This window comes from Candoia aspera, chromosome 2 (genome assembly GCF_035149785.1).
Source record: "Candoia aspera isolate rCanAsp1 chromosome 2, rCanAsp1.hap2, whole genome shotgun sequence".
Taxonomy (NCBI): domain Eukaryota; kingdom Metazoa; phylum Chordata; class Lepidosauria; order Squamata; family Boidae; genus Candoia; species Candoia aspera.
Window position 1 is genome coordinate 81372693 of NC_086154.1, and position 19776 is coordinate 81392468.

Sequence of the window (19776 nt, forward strand, 5' to 3'; positions counted from 1 at the left end):
ACCAGCTTGAAGCTATCCGAAGTGAACGTGTTCCGTAGTTAGTTTCAAACCAGTTTGTGAGGGATTTGGGGCCCCACATAGTGAGACTGCCATGTGGAAGTACCGTAGACCCTCAACTTCTTAAGGAAATGGAAGCAGACTATGGGAATAATTAGACAGTAACGAGTGGTGAGAAATGGAATCCTTCAGATCTCTATTAGAACTGAAGAAAAGATGCAGCTGCCTTAATAATTTGAAGAAAGGTGCTTTCTTCCTGCTTCCGCTTATTGCAAAATTCCTCTTTCAAAGTATTTGCTCTACTGTGGAGAAGGAAACATATCTCTATACTAAGGATTATTAGAAAAGGCATCAAGAATAAGGTGCCAGTTGTACAGTTATACACTGTATAACTGCACAGTTATACAGGCACCTGTGGATCTTCCTAGTAAACATTGAAAAGTCACAATTGACTTGTAAGAAAAAAGAAAAAAATTATTTCCTTGAATCTGGGCAACATGTAATAAATTTCATAATGCTTCTCTTCAAAAAGTTCTGGTCTAATTAAGGTAAGGTGCAGTTAGAATCTACAGTGTTTTGAAGAGTACAATATGACTATTGATTTATAAATTTGTATTTCTTGGAATCAAGCATCCTTATGCATTTCTGACAGATAAATGACCTTAAGGACAAAGTTAAAAATATCCGTAACCATATGAAAGAGATTGAGAATTATATTCAAGAAGGGAAAGAAGAATACAAGCAGGTAATTAACACAAAGATAATACATAGTAAAGTTTTTTAGAAACTCTTTTCAGAAATTTTCTTCAGAAATTTTTACATGAAACTTTTAAGACTCAAATGTTTATTTTTCTTTTGCAGCAAAAGGAATGTGAATTGGAGAAAGTCACAGTTCAGCTAGCAGATTGTGAGAAAAAGAAAGAGAAGATAAATAAAGAAATGGGAACAATTAGACAAGATGTTGATACTCAAAAGGTACCTTTGTCTCCTCCATTGAGTGATACATATATTTTGTTTTAATAGGCAAGAACTACTGTGACATCCTAGATTCCACTTTATGAGTTGCATCATATTTGCTGATAGTTGTTATCCAGCTTAATAGATCGAGTGACAGTGATTTACCTTGAGGTTTTATAATGTAATGGTTGTAATAAAACCCTCTTATACTTTAGAAGTATAATATACACACCTAAAAGACTAAAGTAAAAGCTTAGCAGTATTTTTGAATAGTAAATGTCTTTGATTCTCAAACTGTGAGGGGGCATCCTTTTTTTTAAAGCTTAGGTTTGTACAAGGGACGCGGTGGCGCTGCGGGTTAAACCGCTGAGCTGTCGATCGGAAGGTCGGCGGTCCGAAACTGCGCGGCGGGGTGAGCTCCCGCTGTTAATCCCAGCTCCTGCTCACCTAGCAGTTCGAAAACATGCAAATGTGAGTAGATCAATAGGTACCGCTTTGGCGGGAAGGTAACGGCGTTCCATGTCGTCATGCTGGCCACATGACCCAGAAGTGTCTATGACAACGCCGGCTCTAAGGCTTAGAAACGGAGATGAGCACCGCCCCCTAGAGTCGGACACGACTGGACTTTACATCAAAGGAAACCTTTACCTTTACTAGGTTTGTACATGCAAAATGGGAGCGCTGTCAAAGCTCGCTCCCACTTTGCCTGGACAAGCCCACAGTGCTCAGACAGAGCAGGAAGCAAAGCCTGGCACTAGTTTTGAGAGAAAGCTAACCTTATGGGTCTAGTCATCTGTCAAATCCGGCTAACACTAACAGCTGATTGGTTGGTTGGCTATTTCGTTGTTTTTTTTCATGAAAAGTCATGAAATTAAAATTCATTTATCATTTTAAGCAATTGTGATGTTGCAAACTTGGAAAACATCTGACAATAGCTCCTTGTTAAGAAAAGCCATAGTTTATGCTCTTCTGATTGTGATAAGATAAAGTAGTGTAGAATAATTCACTATTCAGTTTTATTTGACTTTAGATTCAGGAACGTTGGTTAGAAGATAACCTTACTTTAAGAAAAAGACATGAAGATCTAAAAGAAGTTGAAGATAACATAAAGCAGTATTTGAAGGAGATGGGGGAGATGCAAGTACCACAACTGAAAAGGTATATTTTGATCTTTCTTTATAAGGAAAAAAATTCTTAAAGGCATTAGGCCTCAAGTATTTGCATTTTTACTCTTTCCTCATTTGGTCACAAGTGTTTACATAGTGACTGCATCATGATAGAGGGATTGCTTGTAGGTGAAAGAATTTCCTACTGTTTTGATTAGATAATTCTCTCCTCCTCTCAACAATTACAGCATGAGCCATCAACATGACTGATTTCAGACAGTTTCTAGTAACCCTAAACAGCACTTCAGTGTTTCCTCTGTTGTTAATTCTCAAGATGTGATATTACAAGGTGCGCTGCCTTTAATGTTGACATCTCCATTAATTTATTACCATGAATAGATCAATTGTAATTTCCACATCTTGCGTATAGTTGTAAGTTTACAGTTAAAAGGCAGTTGTTAATTAGGAAGAGTCTGGTAACACCTTTTTAGACTAATTATTTTTATTAAAAGGCATATCTTTTCATGAGCTACAATTCATTTCATCAGATGCATGGAGTGGCTAAATCGATGTTGGACAGCTATTATAATCCTTGAAGCATAATGTAGCAAAATTATTCTCTATTGCTTTACAGGGTGTGGCTCAGGTAAGCAGGTTCAGGTTACAAGTAAGGGATCTGAAACTGATGCCAAGAATGTCCTGATAGATAAGCTGTTAAAAGCTGTTCAGCTGTGAGACACTGCCCCAGAAAGAAATGTTTAAGCAGAGGCTGAATGGCCAAGTACTGTATTAAGGTTGCTATAACAGTGCAATGACTATGGGTTGAACTCCTGCAGGTGCTCCCCTTTAGAGGCCAATATATGTAGAGACAGCACTGCTCAAGTGATAAAAAAGAAATAAGACAAAAGTTATAAGCAATGGACAGCCACATTCAAGCTGTACTTTGTACTTCAGAAAGGCTGAATGGAGCTTGTATTTCCTTCCTTCCCCCCCTTTCCATTTCTTATCCTCATCCATGATGATGACAATAATAAGGATAGTAATTTGCATGCCGTTGTACAACTGAGTTTGGGGTGTATAATATAGTTCTACACTGCAAACTCAATTGTGGATAACGACCCAGCAATTTACAGCGGATATTTTCTGGTGGTTTCTTTTTCAAAGTTTAGTTCAGACATTAGAAGACTGATTACTAAAACCTGATTTTAATGTTTAAAAACATCAGTAAGATTATCAGCTCAGGAAAGGTGAGCAGTTCCCCAGGCTGCTGGAATAATTCTACCTGTTAGGTCAGCCCATCTCAAGTAAGACCCTCCTGCTCACTAGTATTGCTGGTTGATGGTAGGCAAAACACTAAGATCACTTTGCAGCTGTAAATATTAATTAGATGTATTTCATACAGGTTATTGTAATGCCTTTACATCGTTAATGCCTAAGTCTGTAAAATTGCCATTTCTTATTCCATTTTACACTTCTCACAGTTTGTTTTCTGTTGCATTATACTTTCTTTAAAATGGGGATTCTTGCTTCTCTCTCAGTGTTGAAGGCTAGATGTCCTCTCCATTTCCATTGTGCCCCAATTCCTCGTCTATACTTTTTTTCATAATCAAGTTGGCAGTACTTTTTGCTCATAGTTTTCTATGCCATGTAAAACTGTAATAATAGAACTGTATGTTGATCCTGTTTTTACTTAGAAACCAAAACCTTTTAGAAGAAAAAATAGAGGATTTGAAAAGAAACCACAGCTTGGCACTTGGTCGGCAGCGTGGATTTGAGGAGGAGATCCTGAGATACAAGAGAGAGTTGAAAGAACAACAGTTTAAAGATGCTGAACAGAAGTATAGAGAAATGATGATAGTTATGAGAACAACAGAACTGGCAAACAAGGATCTTGACATTTACTACAAAGCACTGGATCAGTGAGTAAAGTCATATTCCAAAAATATTTCAATGATAAAGTGACCCAAATAACATTTGGCTGTTCTTTAACAAATCATTAATATACTTACAAGAGCGTATTTGGGTGGATGGGGTGGATATGAAGATATTGGCAGCAATAAATATCTCTGTTTAGATTTTGGAAACCTTGGGATCTTGTTTTTGTACTGTTCTTATATAATACCTGATAAACCACAAGTTGCAAGTATGTTCTAGGTGATAAATAGACACGTAAACCAGGGTTGCTAAAATTGAATCACCCTGTGCCCACTGACGTATGATTTAGGTTAGGGCAGGCAATCTATATTTAAAGTCAAATATAATCTGTTCATTACTGGAAGACAAGACATTGCATATATTTTATATTAGCTTTTTAATCTGCTACTGCTCACCCACATTTGGAATAAAACAGACATACAAATAAAATCAATAACAAAATATTTATCAGAGTCTGTGATTCAGATTTATTGGTTCTTTGCCTGTGCACAATATTAGCAATCCTGCAAAACTAAAGTTTTTGGCAAAAGTCCCACCAGAAGGCAACATGTCATCTTTCTCCTCAGTTCTATAGGTAGTCCTCGACTTACAACCACAGTAGGGACCATAAAATTCATAGGTATGTGAGGCATCATGTGACCATGCTCAATTTTACTACATTTTTTGCAGCAGTCGTTAAGCGAATCACATGGTTCCCCATTGATTTTGCTTGTTGGAAGCCGGCTGGCAAGGTCGAAATTCGCATTCACGTGACCCTGGGATGCTGCAACCGTTGTAAATACATGCTGGTTGCTAAGCGCCCAAATTTTGATTATGTGACAGCAGGGATGCTACGACAGTCCTAAGTACGAAGACCTGTTGCAAGTCACTTTTTTCAGTGCTGTCATAACTTCAAACAGTTGCTAAATGATTGGTTGTAAGTTGAGGACTACCTGTACTCCAACCACGGCTGCAGTATCATCATTGAGATTCATTCCACTGTTTTTCCAGGTCTTCCTTCTGTGACTTTTCCTAACTCACGAATTTGGATGTGATAGGTCTCTGTTGGCCTGTGTGGCCCTAAGAGATCCATTCAGAAGCAAGCTCACAGTCAGAAGAGCAACATGTTGTAGTGACTCATCCTCATTATCAGACCCTTATTAAGCAGATTTGTAGAACTTGCTGCTCTTACTGGGATCGTCTTTGTGGGAAGAAGCACTCGCCACAGCCAATTCTGTGGTTACTTCAGTACAGGATATTTTGCCAATAATGTATCTGCTGATTCCATATTTCCACTGTATAGAGGACAGTACACAAATCAGTATGCTGTCATTCAAAGTCTCCTCTGGTGGTGACTGTCACCACATTGATATCAAGTCTCTCAATACTGCAGGATGTGTTCCTAAGTGCAAAGGACTGATTGAACATGAGAGTCAAAAAGATAAAAAGAGGAAGCATGAGCAATGTGCTTTGTCTTCTCCACTAGTGCTTCTTAATGGTGGCCTGTTGCTACCACATTCTACACCTCCAACAGCAGTAGGTCACCTAGTACCTCTGTTAGTGTTGGCTCACGCTACTGATGAAGATGAGATTCTGAATGAGAAATAGGGGACAGATCTCCTTCCAGTCAGTCCGCAGGCTGAATCATACATCTACCCTGCACTCTGGCACCTATTAACTCGTACTGTTGCAGACTCCTATCGACATGTCATACTGCTGTATGTTTATGCAGACTGTTTAATGGACTTCAGCATCAGTCCTACTGCACTTACAGTTATGATTGGTACAGTGGACACTTGGCCTTTTTGTCCGTTCGCAAGTTTCCTTAACTCAGTGTGAGTTTAATTCCAGATCCGCCGATTCCCAGTGAAAAAATTCAGGGTTTTGACAGCCACAGGGTCACCTCATCAGCACTCTTCGTTTTTTGCTGGATTCCTGCATAGTAGCATTTGCTGGTTGCTTTTGCCTTTACAGCATGCTCTGTTTCCTTGGAGTCAACAATTTATAAATTATAGAAAATAAAATACCTTCCAGTTACCAGAATTTGAATTCTGCTCAGATAAGTAGAAAATAAATTGTCAATAGAAGATTACTACAGGCTCCAATTTGCAGTTGGTTGAACAACTGTATTTAAAGTCTGTGCTTAAATGGTTCGGCTTTGTTCTGCAGGAAAAATTCAGTGGGGTGTCCCAGGCTTCGTCCTTGTTCCAGTGCTATTCAGTATGCTTATAAACGATTGAAGGGAAAGATACTAAATGGATACTAAATCAGATGTTATCTGATACATTAATGACACAGTTGTAATTCAAAATGATCTTGATCAATTTAAGCATTGAACCAAATCCGACAAGATAATGTTCAGCTGTGACAGATAACACAGTCTGAGAATGTTCCATCTCAGTAGGAAAAATCAGATGCATTGGTATAGGATTAAGGAAATCTAGTGTGGTACAGTATGTATGTATGTATGAGTAAAATCTAGAAGTGCTAGTGGATCCCACCTGAGCATGAGCAGCCCAAGGCAGTCGCTTCAAAGACTGTGCAGTCATGGGTTTCACTAACAGTAGCATTCCACCCAGATCATGAGAGACAATTTTACTCTGCACATGTTTATTATTTACATATTTATTACATGCATTGGTATTATTACGTGCATTGATTTTCTGCCTTTATTTTGTACCACACAAGGCAGCATACATAACGGTCCCTCCTACTATGTTCCCCACAAAAATCCCTTGTAAGGTGGGTTAGGCCGAGAAAGAATGACTAGACCACTTTTGGTGAACTGTGTCCAGTTTTGAATACCCCTCTTTTAAAATGGATGTAGAGAAGCTGAAGTGGGTTCAGAGGACAGCTGCCATAATGAAAAGGGGCCTGGAAATCAAGCCTTAGTAAGAAAGATTAAGGAAGCTTGACAGGCTTCACTTTAAAAAGAGTGGACTGAAAGGAAAGGATAGCAGTTTACAAATAGTGCAAAGATTGTTATATGCAAATCTATTTTCTGTTAAAACAGAACAGGGCAAGAACCATTGGGTTGAAATTAAAAGAAAGATTTAGGCTGAATACTAGAAGGAATTCCATGACAGTAAGAGTTGTTAAACTGTTGCACAGGAGAAGCAAAGGGGAAGAAGAACTGGTAGAGCAATAATCAAGTGCTTCTGCAGTCTTTCATTGCAGTGAATAAGGTTCCATCTCAATGACATCTTTGAACACAAGGCAGAAAAGTTTCAGTCCCTCTACAGTGACAGTATATATATGAAAACTGCTCAGATCTTTTCCCCTTGTGACTGCTTTCTGATTGCTGTGGCATTAAAACAGTGGTGGATCAGAAATCCCATACCAGACATTTCCTTAAAACAAGGGGTTCCAATCTGACAATTGGTGAGGTAACCCTAGAGAAATCAATTTATTTCCTATCCTTTGCAAGGCCTAGAGAGTTTTCTGAACAATATGGGACTCCAGTGGAAAAAGAAATTGGTCAGAAGAACTGGTGGAGATGTTTTATAGTTTATAGAAAATCAGTTTGTAGTATAAAATAAATTGAAGGCTATTTTTAAATTAAAGCTACTTTAAAATCTAATATTGCTCATGGGTTCTGTCAGCCTAAATGAAAAGAAGTAACTTATGAAATAAAAAAAGTAAAATAATAACTTCTCTCTTTTTTTTAAAAAAGGAAAGCTTTTTGATTATAATATTTTTTAAAAATGGTAAGATTAGTCATGATAAGCAAATATGCTTCTCTTTCTGTATTTTTATCTGATGCGTCCCAAATATGCAACTTTGTTCACTAGTAAAAATAACCATGACTCAACTTTTAAAAGTCTGATATTATCAGGCAAAGAGATGCTATAAAATCCTGTGTTACAACGGAAGAATGGCTAAATATAACTAATGAGAAAAATAAAACCAACAGTTCCTGGAACACCTTTAAGCTGTATTACACCATCTACCAAATTAAATTTTCCATTATATCTCTTCCACTTTTGCCTTTGCTGTTAACATAACAAAAATATGGCATAGAGGTGACTTTCTAACCTAAGGTTTTCCGAAGTATTAAACATCCAGCTATAAGCATAATGGAATGCTACAAAAGCTTTTCTTACTGAGAGGGATTAGTAGGTATATTGAAATAAGATCTATGTTATTAATGTTTCAACCTTTTGTTAGTGTAGCGTAGTTTTAAAACATCATTTTTCTAGCTCCCTATTTTGCACCCCAGTCAAGCTAACTTCACCCTATTTTAAAACTGACCATAATTAGTATGTTACCCAGCACTTCCATTGTTTAAGGCAAGATATGCATAGGGGTTTGTACCAGACTTTGTTCTTCCATTTGTGGAGGAAAGTAGCCAGTTTGGTCTAGTGGTTAAGGCTCCGGGCTGGAAACCAGGAGACTGAGTTCTAGTCCCGCCTTGGGCATGAAAGTTGGCTGGGTGACCTTGGGCCAGTCATTCTCTCTCAGCCCAACTCACCTCACAGGGTGGTGGTTGTGGGGGAAATAGGAGAAGGAAGGAGTATTAGGTATGTTTGCCACCTTGAGCTATTTATAAAAATAATAAAGTGGGATAATAAATAGATAGATAGTAAATGGCCAGGGTTCATCATTTAAACATAGTAGGAGAAGGAAGGAATATGAGGTATGTTTGCCACCTTGAGTTATTTATAAAAATAATAAAGTGGGATAATAGATAGATAATAAATAAATAGTAAATGGCCAGGGTTCATCATTTAAACATAGTTCCTGGCTTGCGCAGCACAAAATGCTGTGTTCAAGCCTTGGATTCATTTATTTATTTACACAATTTAGAGGCCACCTGACTCCTAACAACTGTGGGCAGCTTACAGTTTTGGAAAAGTACAAAAAACAGAAAATACTTTGTGTGGCTTGAAAACAAACAAACAAAACCCCATCCAACAGGGCTCAAACATTCTCTGCTCCAAGGCCTGGGAATATAGCCAGGTCTTTAATAGATTCCTGAATATCATTGGGGTGGAGCCATCCAGATCCCTGAATGCTCTCAATGTGAGTCTGTTGCAGCAAAACAAGGCATATGGCATCTCAAATGAACTACAAATTGATTTATAGCATAACTCTTGGGGAACTGTGCTCCACATAATCAGATGCATGTAGGGACCATAAATCTATGATTTGACAGGGAAGGTCTAAACAATTAAGAAAAATGAGATACATATTGTTTGTTTATTCATTCAGTCGCTTCCGACTCTTCGTGACTTCATGGACCAGCCCACGCCAGAGCTTCCTGTCGGTCGTCAACACCCCCAGCTCCCCCAGGGACGAGTCCATCACCTCTAGAATATCATCCATCCACCTTGCCCTTGGTCGGCCCCTCTTCCTTTTGCCCTCCACTCTCCCTAGCATCAGCATCTTCTCCAGGGTGTCCTGTCTTCTCATTATGTGGCCAAAGTACTTCAGTTTTGCCTTTAATATCATTCCCTCAATAGTACAAAGATAATTATCATAATTAACAGTAGATAGTCAGTCATAAAGTAACTAGAGATGTGAAGGCTCAGGGGAAAAATATTAAAAATTCAAGGTGGGAAATATACCGCCCTGCCCCAGTCTTTTTCTTCTAAAATGGAAATATTTTGAAAACACTTTTTAAAAATGATTTTTTTTTTTTTTTAGAATAATAAATGCAGAGTGAGCACCAGCAGTGCAATATAACCCTCAAATGCAAATTTCTATCCTGGGTCAGTGCTGTTTTCATTAAAGAAGGAATTTAGTGCCTGATTTGGATGTGGCCTTCTGTGTTTCTGATTTTTTGTCTTTATGTCAGTGGATCTGCTTTTCCATAGGCCTTAAAGGGCATGAAAAGCACAAAGGACTGCCCAAAAAAGTTTTAGAAGTATTTCAAAGTAAATCCAGTTAGTAAATTCTGTCTAAATTATACTTTTACATTGAATAAATATATCAAACATGATAATGGTATGAGCAAGCCAAGTTATCTGTATTCTATTACACGCTCTTAAGATAGCAATGTGAATTTAAATTGGTAAATGGCTTAAAATAAAGATTAGGTATATTTCAGTTTTTTCCAAAATTTGGGGTGTGTTTTTTTTCTTCTTGAAGATGTTAACAAAAACATGAGGATGGAAGAGCAAAAAGAATTGATGGAAAAACCTGGTTAAATATAAAATTCTCCAATATGCAAAGGAATGAGGAGGATTGGGACTGCCTGATTTGAATTTGGATTTTGCAGCCTGCTGCTTGTTTGGGATGAAGGAGTGGGTGCTGCTGAGAAATAAGAGAATTTTAGAACTAGAAGAGCACGACCTGAGGTTTGGATGGCATGGCTTTCTACGGTACAATAAAGTTAAGGTTAGCATAGCTTTTAAAAATCACTATCTTAGAAATGCCATATTGAGAATATGGAATAGATGTAAATCCAGATTGTGCTCAAAAATGCCTTTGTGGGTCTCAGCACAAGAAGCATTTATAGAAAAGAAATAGCAGACAAAGAGAGGTGGCTAACCTGTCGAGAGTTGTTCCAACAAGAACGTGGAGAATATAAAACGAAATTAAGAGATTAATTGACTGCAGTGATTTAGTTTTCAATGCACAGTTAAGAGAAAGATTTAAAGTAGATAAGAGGACATTAGCGCAAGACAGAATTTGAAATTGAAGTATGGACAAATGATGAACATTTAGTTGCTAAAATGTATACACTCTTGTTGAAATTTGAAGCAGAAGGAGTGAAAGTGTATGATAAAATGGGCTAATAACTTTGGACATAATATACTGATGGAACAATGGGCAGTAGTACAAATTTGAGGAATAAATAAAAATATGTGGCTGAAAGGACTGCATTTATATTGTGTTATAATTTAAAAGAGAACTTTTATAAAATGATGTACCATTGGTACATGACTCCAGAAAAATTGTCTAGAATGTATAAAGGTACTTCAAATTTATGTTGGAAATGCGAAAAACATGGTCTTTTTATCATGCCTGGTGGACTTGCAAAAAAGCCAGAGAATTTTGGGTTCAAATACATACAGTGATATATTAATATTCAGTTGAAACCAGAACTCTTCTTTTTGGAACTAATGGATAGACAATTAGAAGAGTTATGAGGAAAAAAATATATAACTGCTGTAAGATTATTATATGCACAAAAATGGAAAGACTCTGAAATACCCACAATGGAAGAATGGCTGGTGAAGATGACAGAATTTAGCAGAGATGGCAAAATTGACTTCTTTGATTAGAGAAAGGACAATAACTACATTTATTAGTGACTGGAAACCCCTTATGGACTTTTTTCTGAAAGAAGAAAAAAATGAACTTGTGATTTATGGGTTTGATGATTAGAAAGGGTAGATTATGGAAAGAAGGAAATTATGTTTAATTAAGAAGGAAATTAGAGAGGGTAAAATGTAAATGTACTTGTAACAGCTGTTAAGAAGACCGGAAACTGTTTTTCTTTTTCTTTCTCTCTTTTCTTTTTGTTTCTTTGCACTTTTTTCACTTACCTATTACTTTTCTTCACTTTCTTTACTTTTCTCTTTTAAAATTTGTATTGTTTTTATTCTTTTTAAAATTTCTTTAATAAAAATTACATATATAACAAAATAAAATTTGGGATGGTTGTTTTTTCTGAAAAAAGGAAACAATTCTTTTGCCCCCCATATGTTCAAAATTTCTGGAAATTTTGCATCTCTAAGAGTAGCATCAGAGATTCAGTGATAATAATATTAGTTTGTAACGTACCAGAAGAGGTTTTTTCCTTGCCATGTTGATTAATGTGTATAGTAAAAAAAAGAAAAGAAATTTCTTTCGAGAACTAATGCTGAACCTCTTAATAAATTATAGCTTAGCTATTTTGCTTTGATATTTGTCTGTGAAGTTCCATTTATTCAAGAATAGCCACTTTAAAGTCAGGACAACCTGAGAAGGTAAAATGAGAAATCCTGGCTTTTTAGCTTGCTCTCAGCAAGGGAGAAATGACCCCTAGTTCATGTTGCATGGACACAAACCAAGGATTTGGGTTTCTTGTTACATATGAATTGTACTGTATTAGTTACATAATTATTTTATTGGGCATACTTGGTCAATGGCCTTTTTATATTTCAAGTATGACCTTATAAATTGCATGTTTCTGCTTCTGTAAGAAGGAAAAGCATTTTAAAGCTCAGCTTTACTATTAATAAATGTTATCCTTTAAATATTCTCGATTAAATTTATTGGTTACTTTAAAATCAAGTTCTTTTAAAAGATTATTTTAAGCGAATGCAGAGCACCTCTAACTGGTTTCTACGTATGGCCTTATTTTTGATCCATTTTAAACACTGAATGCTTACACCATAGTCCTAGTCTGTGTTTAGTGTACTTGGATCCATTAAAATCAGCAACTCAGATTCTGTTCAATTGTGGTGTTAATTGTTTGGAAATGGCTTGTGAGATTTATTATGATATCTCTCAAGAATAACTTAAGATATCTTACAAGATTCAATATATGAGATTTTAGTAGTGCAGTTTCCAAGTAAGGTAGTCTTTCTATCATGCTTATATTAGAACTTTTTACCTACTTCTGGCATCAATTCTTGAATATCAAAGTTCAACTTTGCAAGGTATAGTGAAAGCAAAGGAACTGGAATTTCTAAAGTCTGTTTTCTCTTTTCCATCTCTTAGAGCAATAATGACATTTCATAGCATGAAAATGGAAGAAATCAACAAGATAATTCGTGACCTGTGGCGAAGCACTTACAGAGGACAAGGTACAAAAATATATATATATTTGCACTAGTTTTATTGGGGGTGAGGAGAATTCAGGATAAAATTCTGAGATCATCTTTCCTTAAGATAAAAATAGATTGATACATTGGGTCCTTGAGGGGTAATATAGTCTTCCGTAATAAGTAGCATAGCGTTGCCATTTGAGTTGTCTTCGTTGATGCATTTAGATGAATTCTTTACTGTTACTTGCCTTGTTGCATCATCATCTTCCTTTTCCTCTTTACAGAGTTCTATACAAGGCAACTGCTGAGTTACCAGGGTTCTGCATTCTGAAATTTCTTTTTTCTTTTTACTTTTAAAAAGTAATACCCTTAGCATTTATAGTTGTGAAAAGAGAATTTGTGGGCACTACATTGGAGAGTGGGTTGTAAGGAAAATCCATCTCCTTGGCTAACAGATGCAAAATAAAAATGTAAAATAAGCACACAAAAACACAACATCTGCAGAAAGACCTTGTTTTGACAAAACTCTAAGCTAATGTGACTATATTATGGGCAAATGACTTATGCCTATTTGGGAAAAGGGTGAAGTTTAGTCTGTAGATAATGTTTAGAATGCTTTACGGTAAGGAAAGTATGAAATTGCATTTCCCCCCCTATAGATATTGAATATATAGAAATTCGGTCTGATGCTGATGAGAATATCTCTGCTTCTGACAAAAGAAGGAGCTACAATTATAGAGTAGTAATGATAAAAGGAGACACTGCTCTGGATATGAGGGGCAGATGCAGCGCTGGCCAAAAGGTATGTATTGTTTTGGTGCCAATTCATTGATGTGTAAACATTTATGCTAGATACTGGGTCTAGAGCAGGGTTTCTCAACCAGGGCTCCATGGAACCCCAGGGTTCTGCGAGAGGACACTAGAGGTTCCCTGGGAGATCATGGTTTATTTAAAGAATTATTTCAAATTCAGGCAACTTCACATTAAAGAGGTAAATTTTCATTCTTTATTTTTAGTTTAAGAACAATGTTAATACATATATACAGGCCTACACATGAAATGAATATACTAATTTTTGTAACTTTTGGCCTATATTTGAGCCTGAATGTGCAGGGTTCCCCGAGGCCTGGAAAATATTTCAAGGGTTCCTCCAGGGTCAGAAGGTTGAGAAAGGCTGGTCTAGAGTATTTGTTGAAAAAGTGAACTCAGAAATAGTGGCACTATAGTTAGTGAAGCAGTGTGGAATTAAAAAGAACGAAGAATCAATTCACATTTTTTTCCAGGACTGAAAATTGCTTTGAAGGAAAGCAATTGCATGCAGTGCTTATTATTAGTATCTCCATCTTAATATTACCAGTAGTGGTGGTTTATGCTGCAGAAATTTTTTTGGTGAAACTCTTCTTCATCTTGTAGCAATCCTTGTAAGAGTTGGGCATTTTTTGTTTTTTTTAACCAAAAATAGGTGAGGCTTAATGCTTCTAAATAGGGCTTATTTAAGGTTTAAAAAGTGAAAAATCATGCAGAGATGCAAAGTTTCATAAAAATGGAGTTGGGTGGGCTACAGGTTAGCTACCCCTGCGGGAGGAAACCCTTTCCCATCAATCTCTCTTTAAATGTTACTTTGTAATTCCTACCCTGCACATCTAAAAATATATGGAGTCTGTCAGCTGCGCTTAAGCAAAGATATTTTGTAGTTTAATTTGGGGGGAGGAAGTGTTTACTGGAGGAGGGAGCAGGCCCTCATTAACAGCTCAGTGACTGTCACCAATTATTTTTTCAATTACAAAGTACAGTGAAATCTTGTCAACCGCACCAGCTGGGTTGAGAAAAGAGCAGGGGAGGTTGTTAGATGAGAAGAACTCAGTTTTTTACTGGTGAAAAAAGATGTTATATGTGTATCTCATGGCATATGGTTGTAGATTTATTATGGTTTGTTTAAAATTCAGCAAGCACTTGATGCTGCTATTCTGGATGCATTTTGTCTAGCTGTTTTCAATTACTTTTTGATTCAGAAAATAAGACATAATATACCCACTGTAGTTAGATGTTACTTATTATAATAAAAACTTTATAATAGGTTTATATTTGTTATAAACTTTTCTTATACTTTGAGTCTTTAATTCAGAAAGTAACCATACTAAGGAGTCATGTTTGCTGGATTGTCTTTGATCTGTAATCAAATATATTACTCAGATTTCTCAAGTTTAACCATTTGAAGTAGAACATGTAGCTCACATTTAAATTTTCACACCTGATAATCAGCCTCCAGAAATATATGAACATTTTCATAATAATACTTGAAACAGAAGAGAATCTACTAAGAAAGCTGTAAGGATAATAATTACAAAATGCCCCATTCCCTTTTTCTGTTCTTCAGAGGAGAAAACTACTCAGCTGATTCAAGTTTATAGACCTTTTAATATTTTACATTTAAAAACATAAGGTGCTAGCAAAGGGAATGCTGGTGATTAATGTGAGATTACCTCAGGGGGTAGTCTTCTCTAAAGGGCCTTTTCATGTATTAAAAATATATGTGCATACCCAGACTATGTCATTTTTTCGATGTAGCGAATTGTCATGTTCATTGTTTCGATGTGCCTGATACATCGTAACGGTTCACATGCCAGAGTGCTGACGCGCGTTCCTAGCTGGGAGGGAGCTGCTGAGAAACCTTGCACCGAGCGCTCTATCTCTCTGCGCTAAGCAGGAATGCGTTTGGGTTATCTTTTTGTGTCAAGGTCTTTTTGCCCGTTGATCAGCAGAACTTGTTAGGAGCACCTGGGAATGTGAATTTGAGACAATTGAAGGGGGGGTGGGACTCTGTAACGGGGCTATTTAGTTTGATTTTAGGCGCGCTTTTCTCATTCTCAGCTTTCTTTGTGTTTGCACTCTATCCTTAATAAAATCAGAACTTAAACTTTGTTTTTGAGTCTGAGCACTTTATTGGGAAAGGCATTCATTACACATGTTCTAGTGGATCCAAATTGTCCTCCCAAGAGATTGGGGTGATCAGCCTATGGAAAAACTAAAGGGTGATCAGGCAAGATAAGCTAGATCAGTGTTTCTCAATCTTGGCCACTTTCAGATGTGCGGACTTCAGATGTGTGGACTCCGCAAGGCTGGCTGGGGAATTCTGGGAGTTGAAGTCCACACATCTGAAAGTGGCCAAGGTTGAGAAACACTGAACTAGATGTTGTCTCAGTACTACTCTGCTTTAAAGGCACACATGTTATCAGGGATATTTTCAGCCACGGAAAGACAAGGTTAATCAAGGTTTCCTTTATGAGGTAAAAAGCTTAACCATGGCTATGACTTGTACCAAATTAATGTGGGCTACAAATATGCCAGTTCTTTTTTTTCTTAGCAACGTTCCATTGGATGATAAGAAATCTAGGGATCTTTAACGGCACCCTTAGCATCATATTTCTCACTTATTAGGGGAGTATTACTCACCGTGTTGCGATTGCATTGGTTTTACATACATTTGCATTCTGGTCCATTTCTCAAATGGTGATATTTATTTAATTTTAGGTTCTTGCCTCCCTCATTATTCGTCTTGCTCTAGCTGAATCCTTTTGTCTCAATTGCGGTATTCTTGCATTGGATGAGCCTACCACCAATCTTGACCGAGAAAATATTGAATCTCTTGCACATGCCTTGGTGGAGTAAGTATCTACAGATTTTACTATGAAGTCTAAGAGAATTTACTTATGTGGAACTTAAAATTATACACATAATAAACGGTCTTACGCTTCTTCAGGCATAAGTTTAAGCCTGTGGAAACTTTCCAGGCATAGTAAGCAGCCAGTAATTCAGGTACTTCTCTGCATGCAAAATGCTAGCAGCATTCGAAATTTCAGGCAAATCTTTTCTGTATTTATCTGCCACTTTTTCTGTTCCAAAATGGAGGCTATGATGGTATCCTCCACCCCAGTGCAAAAAGCAGAAGTACGTCTATGTCCAGCTACGTTTCACAATCCCTTCCATGTTAGGCGCATGTGAGTGAACAACTGCTGAGGCTAAGGCAAATGTTCCACTGCTTCTGGTGATGATCATACTTGGAGTGGTAGGTGGGGAAAATTACTCTTGGCTTATATGATATGGGAGTAAGCCCCTTCCCAGCAAACGGAGTTCTCATGGGTTGCATGCAACTCACTGCTTACTTAGTAGAAAGTATTGATCCAAAGGCATCAACATGATGTAGAATTTAAAACACGTGTTTCTTTAAAACAGCAGGTTCCAATATTTAGAATTGGAATTCAGTCCTAAAAATTAGTAATATAACAGCAGTAGAAATAATTTTAAGGCTAAAGGAATAAAAGGGAACGAAGAAAGCGTTTAATAAATAGGAATATTTTAGCTATCTAACAGGAAGCACATTTAAAAGGTGCTTGGTAAATACTGTTCCTCAGAACTGGATGGGTCCTGTTCTGCATTCTTACTTCTAATTGGACAATCCAGATACTGACCTGTTCCAAGTAACATTCTCTGTTTTCCTTGGTCTGCTGATGGCCTCACAACAATCTGAGGTGCAGTTTTCTCAGTGCTTCTCTCTCACCGAATTATAAAATGGAATAGAAGAATTGATTGAATGTGCATTCTGGATTATATCAGCTTTTATTTTACATAATACAGCATTTGTTTTTCCTTTAAAGGATAATCAAAAGTAGATCTCAGCAACGTAACTTTCAACTACTTGTGATAACACATGATGAAGATTTTGTGGAACTGTTGAGTCGATCTGAATATGTGGAGAAATTCTATAGAATTAGGAAGAACCTTGACCAGTGTTCTGAGATTGTGAAATGCAGTGTCACAACTTTGGGATCATATGTTCATTAGTACTTCTAAATTACTGTATATTGTAAGATTCTTCTGAATAAAGACTCTTTGGATAAAAAAAATAATCTGCTGAAGGAGCCCCCCTCCCAATAAATAAATAAAAGAATAAGTATGCGTTCATGTTTGTGTGTAGCTAGACATATGTTGAGAAGTACCAAACAGTTGCAGTATTAAAATGTTGGGGACATGGGGGAGAGGAAGGTAATTAAAAATAAAATTGCATGGAAATCTACTGGTTTCAGATCCCCCCGATCAAAGGTTTTACAAAAACCCTTATCGGAGCATCTACCATTATTTCCTTCTCCAAGGAATGGAATCTGTGTCTCCAGGTGGGAGGGGGTATGAAGTTGGAGTGTGAAGTGGTTTATTATGGCTATGGAGGACATCAAGGACACAGGGTTGAGATATGCCAGGAATACCATCTAGATGGGGGGGGGGGTGACATGGTTTCATGGGAAAGGGGACTAACTAAGGGAATGTAGTTTTTAAGTTAGGTTTGAACGGGAAATCTTTATTCGCAGCTTGCCTTCTGTACCATTCATTATGCTTCATTAAAACAGTTAAAGGAATCCCAGCCTCCTGACTGTGATTGCGTGAATGCTCGAATGATCAGGTGCTGACCATTAAGACTTAATAATACATAGTTTTAGAGGAAAAAGTTCATCAGAATAAGGCCTCTAGTAGCCATTCAGAAGATAAGGGAAGTTGCCACAATTCCACATCCTTTAGGATTGAAAATAATACAAACAAGCTCAACGTGTATCAGTCTGCACTGCAGGGACAGGCAATCTTTGGGGGCTGTGAGGAGTTTTGTGTCAGGCTGTTTGATATCCAGTTAAAAATTAATTCCTCTTTCAACCATGATTCTCAGAGTCTCTTTAGCAAGGTTTATTCAGAAGAAAGGAATGGAGTTACAAGTATTCTTGCAACTGGGACTTTTTCCCTTCTGCAACTAATAAATTAGGATGGAGTGTTCCTCATTTTTCTTTTTTGCCTTCCTGTTAACTGGCAGGTCTCTTCACTGACAATGCAGGAACTTGTTGCTAGTTTTTTTTTATAAATCTGTCTTCTGAATCATTATCAGTCTGGGAACCAATCTTTACATCTCAGAAGTCTGAAAACTTGTTTAGACAACTCACAGAATGACTGCTGTTATGGGATTATATCACCATCCTCTCTACCTCTTCAAGGTCTCATTCCAGCTGTTGATACCCAATTCGATAAACCTGCTTTGCTTGACTATTGATGCTGATATTGTTACCATTTAGGGTTACTGCTATAACACATTACAGGTAGAAGGAACAAACTGCAAATTCCATATATGCAGGAAAAATGTCTTACAACCATACAAGTTTCAGGCTGGAAGCTTGGTCTTGCTACATTGGATTGCAACTGGAAGGCAACTGCAGCCTTTTTCTACGAGCCCTCAAGGCACAATTGCCAACAGGTTTCAATGTGTCTCCCAATCCGAACAGATTTCCTTCCCCTCTGCTCCCCAAGTACCAGGAAGGCAGTGCATGGATAGCAACGTCATGACAAATGGCTTCCAAGGCCACAGTATAGTGGTAGCAGTCACAGCTCCATCTGCTTTCTTTTTAAAGGTGTGGCAGATGCAGTTTGAACTGATTCAATTTCACATAGACCCTTAACTCTTGAGTAGACTTCCACTTGACTAAACTGCTACAATCTACCTCCTCTTCCTCCTCCTTCCCCTTCCCATTAAGGTAAACCTTGCATAAGGCCCAGGCAAGGCTGGTTGGTCCCGTGGACTGAGGGAGGAGGAAACTTAAGATTTCCTAACATCTCATTAGATCAACCTCCAGACAGGCTACATTATCCAAGCAGGATTTTCCTCCCTTTTATTACTGAAGTGCTCAAGTAAGCCTTGGTTTGTGTGTCCTACCAGCTTTCATTGCTATAGCCCAAACTCTTAATGGTCCTACCAGCCTATTAAATCTCAGAACGCTCTATGGAGGCCACTTTTAGTTCTCTGTTTACTGATTGTCATGCATTTTGCTTGTACAGTATTTAATCTTGTTAGTCCACTAACTTGCACATTATGTATTATTCTTTATGAACTAGTTAACACCATATTAGAACCAGTTTGGTGTAGTGGTTAAGGCACCAGGTAAAAACCAGGAAACCATGAGTTCTAGTCCCACCTGAGGCACAAAGCCAGCTGGGTGACCTTGGGCCAGTCACTTTTTCTCAGCCCCAGGAAGCAGGCAATGACAAACCACTTCTGAGAATCTTGCCAAGAA

At 37.4% G+C, this 19776-nt stretch overlaps 1 protein-coding gene across 1 annotated transcript in view; it reads left to right on the top strand.

Moving 5' to 3' along the window:
* The window catches only part of RAD50 (RAD50 double strand break repair protein), a 45971-nt gene extending 28051 nt beyond the window's left edge, over positions 1-17920 (top strand). Inside the window, exons 19-26 of the mRNA XM_063292333.1 lie at positions 650-742; positions 859-972; positions 1985-2112; positions 3755-3979; positions 12627-12712; positions 13333-13475; positions 16205-16338; positions 17329-17920. Coding sequence (XP_063148403.1) covers positions 650-742; positions 859-972; positions 1985-2112; positions 3755-3979; positions 12627-12712; positions 13333-13475; positions 16205-16338; positions 17329-17515 — 1110 coding nt within the window. The 3' untranslated portion in view covers positions 17516-17920. The remainder of the gene's footprint in view (positions 1-649; positions 743-858; positions 973-1984; positions 2113-3754; positions 3980-12626; positions 12713-13332; positions 13476-16204; positions 16339-17328) is intronic.
* The last annotated feature ends 1856 nt before the right edge of the window (positions 17921-19776 follow it).